General features: G+C 36.8%; 1 protein-coding gene across 1 annotated transcript in view; it reads left to right on the top strand.

Annotated features, from left to right (window-relative positions):
- The window catches only part of LOC104166867 (histone-lysine N-methyltransferase 2C-like), a 120,859-nt gene that overhangs the window by 36,150 nt on the left and 74,542 nt on the right, over positions 1 to 10,167 (top strand). The window contains 2 exon segments of the mRNA XM_009706995.1: positions 4 to 567; positions 9,239 to 9,358. Of these exon segments, the coding sequence (XP_009705297.1) occupies positions 4 to 567; positions 9,239 to 9,358 (684 nt within the window).

Raw genomic sequence — 10,167 nt, 5'->3', positions numbered from 1 at the left:
CAGGAATTAGATAAACGAGTGGAAGAGACACCGCTGCCACAAAGTAGCGTGGAGGTATCAGAAGTATCCACAGTAGACTCTCGGTCTCTGTCTTCTGTACCTGAGACCGTAACTGTTACGCCAGAAATACAGGAGACTGAAAGTAAAGGAGATATTTGTATCCCTGTAGAGCAACTGGAAATAATGAAAGTTCAAAACAATGTAGAAAAAGAAGCCCATGAAAAGTCAGAAACACCAGCTCTTCTAGAAGTAGAAACTACTTCTGCAAATGCAAGTGTTGCAAATAGTTCACCAGTTGGAGACAAAGCCGTAAAATCACCAGCTGAGGCTTACCCCTCGCTTCCCCCATCAGTTAATATAAACAAGACAAATGTGTCTTCCTCACCAGATGTTTCGTTAGACTTGCATTCTGCACGAGATGTACAGCACAGTCAGCCCCCAGCATTGCCTTCCACTGCTGGAAGTGCTCTCCCAACAACTTACATATCAGTCACTCCAAAAATTGGCATGGGAAAACCAGCCATCACCAAACGCAAGTTTTCTCCTGGAAGACCAAGATCAAGACAGGTAAGCATGCAGAATGTTTCCTTCTACATTTGTGAAGCACATAGTTCAAATTTTGGTATAATGCATTAAATTCACCTATTTTTTAGAACATAATAGGCATTTATTCTCCTAAGTGAATGTATAGTTTATTTCTTCAGGGAAGTAATTTTGTGTTAAATAATTGAAAGGTCAGACATCATAAAGGTTCTCTAGTGAGAATTAAAGTTTCTTTTGGCTCATGCTTAGAGCAAAATAGAAGAAAATTTGTTACACTTTTCATACATATGTTACAAATGCAGTTATACATAATTCTGTGCCTTTTAACTTATGTCTTAATATTTTTCATATATGCATTTATTTTGGCTTGTACTTTCAAAGTGTGTTTCTTAAAACTGGCTACATAGAAAAACCTGCTACAACTCTCTTTCTGTTACGCTGCCAGATATTTTCTTGAGCGACATTTTTAATGATGGTGTAAATAATTTTGTGGTTTTGTTACATTAGCAAATACCATGCAAGAACTGTCTACTACAAATCATTGTGGTTTGACTAGGATTCAATTTGATAAGTGAAAAGAATCCTCTAGTCTGTTGCTTTCTGCAACATCTTGCTCTCTATTTGAGTCGCGTAGTTGCAGGGAAAATGGTTTATCAATCTGTAGTATTTATTTTGTATTTGCAAAATTGTGTACAAAAAGTATGTCAGTGTGACAAACTAGTGTTTCGTTTCTGTTCTCATCACAATTTATTTTTAGTCTTTGGGACTTCTAGGCTGATGATTTCATGCTTTTCTGAACTTAGTGTTACAAAACCTTTTATATTTTGCACAATTTTTTTCCATTTTTACATGTTACCTAAGGGTTCAAAATTCTTGTTTCTTAAGAAAAAGTATGAGAGAGTGTTCTGAAAGGGTTAAAAGTATGTAATAAAGCTAACAAACATAGGTTACGTTTGGAAGGTTTTAGAGTATTCTGGGGCTTTTTTTTTACTCTCATATACAAGCATGCATAAAAATAATTTTTCTTAATACTCTGTACTGTCTTAAAAATTAAATTTCTTTTCCCAACTTATCATACAAACTGAAAAGGAGTGGGGTTCTTACGCAGTCTAAAATGAATTTGGGTTTTCTGTTGGGAAAGTTTGTTTGTCTTTTGTGTTCCAGTAAGAGTTTTATTTATTTTTCTGTGCAATTTTCCCCTGCTTTGCATGGGAACCAGCATCATGATACTGTTAATAAAATTAGTTAACCACCAGAGAAGGTGGTTTCCTCCAGAGAGGAAAACATGAACGCTGACTCCAACTGCAAATGCCTGTGACAGAACAGGTACACATCTTAAAACAAAACAATCTGTAAAAGTAGCAATTTGTATATTCTGTGTACAATATAGACATTAACCTCTTAATATGTGGTGTGAGCAATGCAAATAAAACTGAGTTGAATTATGGTTTAGAAGTCAGGTGTAACACAAAATCCTTGCTGTGATGCTAAATCAATATAATCCGTTCAACAGTTTGCAAATTATATTTTAAAATGAAAGGCCACTTAGCAGCTTAGCCATACCTGTTGTAGAACTGGACAAGTTAGTTGTCAAATTCGTGATTTGTCTTGTAGAAATATGTTGGAAGTCTGTGAGGGTTTCTTTTGATTTCGATTGTCTTGTGCTTTAAACACTATTAAGATGGAACTTCTGTGAAGCGAATAGCGATTTTCTAAGAGAAATTCTAAGAAAACCATGAGCATACTTTAAGTCTCAATACTTTCTTACTTTCCATTGACTATTCAGTTTTAAGACAGATTGGCACCTCGTGGAATTCAGTGAAGAATTGTCTTGAGAAGAACTGAAAAAAAATGAAGACTCTGTGGATACTTGATTAGTGAAAAGTAGACAGTTTCATTACCTTCTACCAGTAATCTAAATTCAACTTGAGTAGCTGGTAGGGATTTGGGCTTGGGAATCTTTTTCAGACTCTTCATCAGCCAGTTTTTACTTTTATTCATCTGATTTTCCATGTTGGACATGAAGAATACAACTCTCGTACCTGTAGATAATGTGTATTTTGAAAAAAGATAAGTTTGTATACAATAGGTCTTTTCTAAAACCAACTTTATTACTAGAACCTTACTTCTGTTTCCACTGAGTTTAGGAATTCTGTGTTTATTTTCCTACAGTTAGATTTTTCTAGGTCACTGTGCAGTAAGGTGTATATCATATTTGCAGAAATACATATATACCTTAAACAGTGATAAAATTCTCTCTAGTGCTGTACGTTTGCTGCGTTAACTTCCTACTTTGGACTTTTGCTGAGGGACTGAATCCTGTCAAATGGCGGTCTGTAGACTATAAATCATAGAATGGTTTGGTTGGAAGGGACCTTAAAGAGCATCTCGTTCCAACCCTTCTGCCACAGGCAGGGACACTTTCCACTAGACCAGGTTGCTCAGAGCCTCAGCAAATTTTATGGCTTTGAGGTCTGCTTCTTTCTGTTTAAAAAATAACACATATTACTGTTGTGTTGCTTTGTGTCAGGTCCTAGGTTAGGTGATACAGATATTATCTTGTAGCTGCATGAGTTCTTAGCAAACATTTTTTGAGGGCAGTGAAGTAAGAGAGAAAAGTTACAGAAATAGGATTGGGTTAGTTTTATTAATTAAAGAGGTTGTGGCTCCTCTTTAGGACAAGAGGAAACGGTCTCAAGTTGTGCCAGGGGAGGTTCAGGTTGGATATTAGGAAGAACTTCTTCACTGTAAGAGTCGTTAGGCATTGGAACGGGCTCCCCAGGGAGGCGGTAGACTCGCCATCCCTGGAGGTGTTCAAAAAACGTTTGGATGTGGCGCTTCAAGACATGATTTAGTGGGTTTAGCGGGCATGGTGGCATCGGATATATGATTGGACTTGAAGATCTTTGAGGTCTCTTCCAACCATAGTGATTCTATGATTCTATGATCCTATATGTGGTGAAGCTAACACTGGCTTCACAGCTGCTTTCTTCCGTTGCACAAAGTCACTGTCATTGCAGACCTAGTTGGTTGTCCAGGACTGCACAGGTTTAAAATAGATAGTTCATAAAGAGTCTGATCACTATGGGGACCCCGAAGACAAACCAACATTAGCCAGTTTCCACAAATGGCAATGTTCTTCACTTTCTCCTAGAAGATTTAAATTTTTTAATGTGTAGTTTGCCTTGTTGGAATGTCCTGTTCCTGTTTTTTTAAAAAAAAAAAATCCATTGTGATGGGTTTATGGAACTTCATAGGAAGAAGAATAGGAAAACAAACCAATCTCTGAATCCGGAATTTATTGCTCCTCAGTTTTATGACGTGCTTCACTGGATTCAGGGGAATCCATGTGAAGGAATAGTTTCTGATTTTGTTTTGTTTTCATTAAATTTACTGTATTGTGCTGGGCAGTAGGATGACTGATTGTCCCTGTCTTCAAAATCTATTAATACAATTGCTAATAAAATATATTTGAATAATTATTCAGTTTTGCTATTGAATACAAAGTTATGCATAATCTGAAGTGATTTCCTGTATTGGATCTTAGTAGTTTGCATTTGTTAAAGGGTTTAGTGGTGTGTCTGCAACACCACTACATCACTCCTATTTTGAAAGGACTAAAACCCATCTCACAAACCATGAAGACAATATTCTGCTTGAAAATGCTTCATGAGTCCTTTCCAGGCTGCACTATCAGTGTTGCTGTTGTCACCATCCGTCTCCTCTCTCACATTTTTGCAGGCATCTCTACTTTGGTTAGAAGCAACAGGAGAAAATCCATCCCCTAAACAAAAGAGGAGCTATGTATAAATCTATTTGTAGGTACAGTTATACTGATAAGAACTGCTTTGGCTGGTACAAGCTTATTCCACTTCAGAGAATTGGTTTTTTTCTGTGTTGACATAAGAACTCCTATCAGTAGAGTGCACTTCAACTAACAGTGGTTGGTAGGATAGCATATTGTCCATACCTTCAGCTACAGGTAAGTTTTAAGTCTGCATCCAGGCCAGTGAGAGGACCCTCTGTCTGCCAGGTTTAGCATCTCACTGACTTCCCATGGGTTTTGGTCCATGGGCCATCTGTTTTCATTTCTGTTATCCTGCTCCATGGTGGAGCCAAATTGTTTTTTTACATACATCTGAAATTTAATTGTTTGTAGATCAGAGATACTCACTAGTAGCTGCCAGCGTGATAAAGTTTTTACAGTGCTGTCCTCAGAGTTGTGTCTGTACAGTGTCTTCTCCATGGAATATGCAGGTTTTCCACCCTTGCCTATAAATGTAAATTTATGCTGGGGGCAGGACCTCTCTTTGATCTTTTTCATATTTCTTTTTTCTGAAGTAGTAGTCTTAAATTATCATTCAAGTTTATTAATGACTAAATCTGGTGTATATCTAGTTTGAAATAAATCCTCACAAGCGAAATGAGTATTTTTTTCCTGTGGAGGTATACTTTAAATGGTATTGGGTATATTCTGTGTATCCCATTAAATTTGAAAAAGTCACTTTTACTACGGCACTATGTACTGTAAAGCATAATATGAAGTCAGTAAATGGAGGGCATTACAACTTACGCGGGATTGTAAGACTGATAGGTAAAGAGTTGAGAATCATCTGTAGAGTAATACAGAATAAAAAATAATAACCTTCTACTGTTTCTGTTATGCCATAAGTATTATTTTAGAATGCATTCCATGGGAAATAATATGATTAGAGGTATTAAGTTTTCATCATAAAGATATTGGTGATCACTATGATCACGACTCGCTACGTATTTCTAGGTGTTTTAAGAGATTTTCTAAAATGACGCTGAAAAATGCAAACCACTATGTTGGATTCAGGTGTATGTTCTTTTCTTGGGTATTACGGCTTTTTTGCTGTCTTCAGTTACACGTTTTTTGGTGGTGTCATGGTAGATGTTGGGGAAAAAAGAACAGAAGGAGTCTTTTTCAAGGATTAGTTTTTGTTACAATTTTTTTTTTTTTTTTTTAAAGATGGGAGCTATAATTTGAACAGATTAAATTTGTTCCCAACCCTAAAATTACATTAAATATTAAAATGCAAATCCAGGTTTGTGCATTTGCGATTGCAGTAGGTGTCATAAAGCGCTAAGCTGCCAAACATGGCCAGGGGTAATTTAGTGAGATCTCCTGACCCTTGCTGACATTGGGTTTCCTTTTATTATAATTTATTTGCAGCTGTGTTGTTCAGTTTCACAGACTCAGGAATATGATGGAGAATTAGAACTTCCTGTTTCTTTCACAGTACATAATTATTGCCATGGTTCTGATGTAAGTGAACTGAATAGAACTTTCTCTTCAGTGTTGTGTGGTAATAGGCATTAATTAAAAGCCAAAATGTAATTAATGCATTGCTTTGATGGAATTCATTTGTTCGTAGTATTGTGAAAGTGTGTGTTTTTAATTAAGTTTATCTGATCAAGAATTCAAATGTTTCCGATCTGCAATAAAACTTGGATTAAATTTCCAATTTAATTCTTAACAATATGGTTCATGAATCATATACAATTCATTTTGTTTTGCAAGACCAAATATTTCATATTCATATTTAATATTCTATTAGCTTTTTAATCTTTTGAATATACTTAATCACTGGCGAAATGTATCCTCTTAAAAGGAAAATAATTTTGAACGTCCCAAATAAGAGTAGGTAGTTTTGGTTGTTGATTAGGTATTTTCAGCATGTTTGAGATCTTGAATTTCAACCCTTAGCCAGCATGTTGCTTCCCTTATAAATTTATAAAAAGATTGTTTCTACGGCACACAGATTTTCTTTGTGTTGCCATACAGATTTTCTTTGAGTTGCCATGTTATAAGAACAGTTACTTACTATGCATTATGAATTTTAGAAATAAAGGGAATCTGTAACTAAAATTCAATTAAAGTTTTAACTTTATCTTGCTAAAATGGAACATTCTTTGATATTAAAAATATGACTAGCATAGTGAAGTTAAATTTCCTATTGCCACAAAACTACTAGTTGCTAACTAGTGTGACAGTGCTTAGTAAAACCATGAGATTTTGACAGAGAACTGATTAATAAACTGCAGTGCTCTCGATACAGCAAAGTCAGACTTCAGTCTTGCCGTTTCTGCCTGGTGGAAGTTGCTGCAGGCTGACGGAGTGGGATTCACCCAACCGCAGATACCTGCAGTGTTAAAGATCTGCTGTAGTCACCTTGAGGTTCCTGTGAGAGTCACTAGAGAGGAGTAGGGACACGTAGGGTGAGACGAATCTGACACCTTCCATCCCATGCAGTGAGTTACCCTCTGCAAGCACCCCTTTATCTTCATGGACAGTGCAGGGAGCCCAGGGTGGTTCAGCACAGGTAGAGTGTGATGTGTTTCACAGGAGTCGCCCAGGAATGTGTTTGGGTAGGTGTATCCAACCTCCGTTTCTGTGGAAGTTTGCTTGCTTGCTTTCCTCCCGTTTCTGACTTGGTGTGGTTATGCCCATGTCATGAATGTTACGCCCTTATGCCCTGCATGTGAACAGGGACTCCCACCCATCTCTAGGTTTGCAGGTGCACAAGGTTGAGCAGAAGCTCAACATTGTTCCCCTGTTAGAGGTTGTTGATCCTTTTGATTTGCCAAGTTGTCTGCGTGATGACCATCTAACTGAAGTCAAGCAAAAAACTGGGATAGCAGAATCTTGCAACGTAAGCTGTTTAACCAGGCATACCCACTTTATCCCAAGTGCAGGTGAGCAGTTACTGGCACTAGCAGTTAAGCTGGAGTATTTTTTGGAATCACCTTGGCAGAGGGAGTACAATGATGGGAAGTTGAAAACAGAGGTAATCTTCTGGCCACTAAGCAGTTTATAGGTTGTGTGTCTAAGTACGCCCTTGGGTGATGAAAATTGTAAAGTGGTGGAGTTTTTTGGTTTTTTAAAGCACTGTATTGTCCATATTCCCTTTCCCATGCAGGCATAGCTAAACTCCTAGAAAGCGGATCTATACTGAATACCACCATGTCCAGACTGCGTTGTACCACTTGGGCAATGTTGGCATTTTTAAAATGCAACTTTTATGCGTAATTAGGCTTTTAGGTCACTGACAGACTTTCTCTTTTTGAATCTATTGTGCCAGTTTGAATACTGAAGTTATTTGAGCAGCTGAAGGTTGCAGCTGAGCTGCCTACCCAGCTCTGCAAGCAGAAGGCTTTACAGGAGCTTTTCCTCACCTTTTCGAGGTTAAGTGAGATGTTGGCTCATACTCACCTTTATCAACAGATTGAGCTAACCTAACTGTGCCTTACCTGGATTAGGGAGGTCTTGCCCATGATCTTTCTGGCCTGAAATCAGTTGAGGTGTAGCCCTGTTTTCAGTCAGCGAAGCTATTAGCAAAATACGTATTTACAATTTGAGATGAATATATGTTTTGGTGAGTTGTTGATTTCAAAGAAACTGTTTCCCACACTTTCTTGTTGGAGAATATTTCATTTCAGGGAAAAAACCCCACATTTTGCAAAGCTATCTCATTTTTCTTAATGGTTGTTATAATATAGACCAGTATTCAAAGCCGTAGATGTGTTTGGGCTTGCCCGTGTGAGCAGTTATGCATGTGTGAATAGTTGGGACTATTAGTATGCGTGAGGCTATTCGATATCATCCGTGCGATTCTACTGCTTAATGTCATTCTCAAGAAGGTAAACCTATACTTTTCATCTGTTGTACTTCTTATCTTGGTATTTGTTATTCTCACAAACTTAGAATTAGGAAAACCTGTTACCGTTTAACTATTCTAATGTGTAAATTTGGAATGAAGTTATTTATGATGACTATTTCCTGCAGTTTTTACTCAGGGTTCGAGAAGGTCTTCCACAGATTTTAATGTGTATGAGAAACTTCAGCGGTTTTATTTTCTTATCCATTTTAGCATTTTCTTCTTGTTTTGCTATGTTTCTTGTGACAGAGTTACACAATATCTCACTATGATGAGAACTATGTAAATAGGGATAATAATCAATTCTTTAAAAAAAGTTTGTGGGTATACCATATGGATGTGTATCATTACGTATATATAATAACGTGTTAAAATTTGATACCATAGTGTAACATGAAAACTGGGGTGAGTAAAACTTAGCAGTGGGGTTTTATAATGGTTTATTTGTGGCAAACTTGCAGGAAAGAGACACCTTGTTGATTACCATGGCTATTTTTCTTTTTTCCAATGGTTTATTTATATTCCTCTTGTTTCACATGCTTCTCAAACTGATTGTTGCTGTGGTTGTCAGTAGTTTAGACTCAGAAGTCGACTAAGGCCATCTGTTCTTTCAGAATGTGATTTGAGGTGTAAAAGGGGATGTTGTCATCTCAAGCTACTGTCCTCTTCATTTGATGCAATAAAATGTAGGGAAGTAATTTGTTGTTGTTATGATTGCTTGCTTCTGATTTGTATTATGCTTTGTGTATAAAACTCACTTTGTTGTACTTAACCATCAGTTGGAGGTTAATATTTGTTTTAGTGTATGTTTCAGTGAGAACCTAAAAATTTCCCACCTTCCTGTCACTCAGTGAACTAATTGACTACTTAAGTTAACATAGAAATGCCTATGCCTGCATGTGCTTTGCTTTTCAGATTTTTTTTTTGTTGCTTGCTTTTTTCTTTTTGTTTTCTTTTTTTTTTTTTCTGTTGCGAAGTTTTATACATCTATTTTCTCACCTACCGTATCCTAGGGGGCTTGGAGTACCAATAATACAGTCAGCCCACCTTCCTGGTCCCCAGACATTTCAGAAGGTCGGGACATTTTTAAATCCAGACAGCTTCCTGGCAGTGCCATTTGGAGCATCAAAGTGGTAAATAATTTGAATTTATTTTCATGTATCCATTGCTGTCTTTCTGCTTTAGAGACTTAGTGATGAAATTCTGTATCTCACGACTGAATTAATCTTCCATTCTATCACTGTTGAAGGCCTTTAAAAAAATTATTGAGACTCTGGAGCTTTCAGCTTAAAAAAATGTATGCTTTCCAGAGTGTACAACATGATGGCATTGCCCTGATTTTCAATGGCAAAAAATAGCTTGTATTACCAATTTTTTTGTGTGTGTTGAGTACTTCACTTTTTGTGGTTGGCTTTACGTAGCTGTCAAAATAAATTACCTGAGAAGGAAAATATTCTTAAGACTGGCAGTAAAGTAAGCCATGCACGGAAAGGAGGAGAGATCTGAAGGGTGGCTTGAATTTGTTGCTGTGGAGAAATCTTGCAGAGTGGATTCAAAGTGACATCAGTTTTAGCTTATGGGGGAATAAATAACAACTTTCCTACCTGATTAGATGGACCAAAGCTTGTATCCACAGTGACGTTCACCATTAAAAACACCTGAAGAAACTAAGTGGAATTGCTATTTTTAAATAAAGGCAAAAAAGCTAAATGATGAAACTCTGACAAATAGCTGTAGCTTCCCAGTGATTCTATTTTCATCTCACTTTAACTCCCATGCTAATTTTATTTTACTTTGACATTAGCTTAGCTTTTGCTGCTTCAAGCATTAATTTTCAGCTTAATATTCAGCATTAACATTGATACAAGTATGTGCTTATTCCTGTTATTTCTGTGTGTGAAAATAACAATACTGATACCTAGTCTGAAACAGACAAAATAAG

The sequence above is a fragment of the Cariama cristata genome, unplaced genomic scaffold (assembly GCF_000690535.1).
Source record: "Cariama cristata isolate BGI_N322 unplaced genomic scaffold, ASM69053v1 scaffold9930, whole genome shotgun sequence".
NCBI classification, from domain to species: domain Eukaryota; kingdom Metazoa; phylum Chordata; class Aves; order Cariamiformes; family Cariamidae; genus Cariama; species Cariama cristata.
The sequence above is the reverse complement of the archived record's forward strand: the minus strand, read 5'-3'. Positions and strand labels throughout refer to the sequence as shown.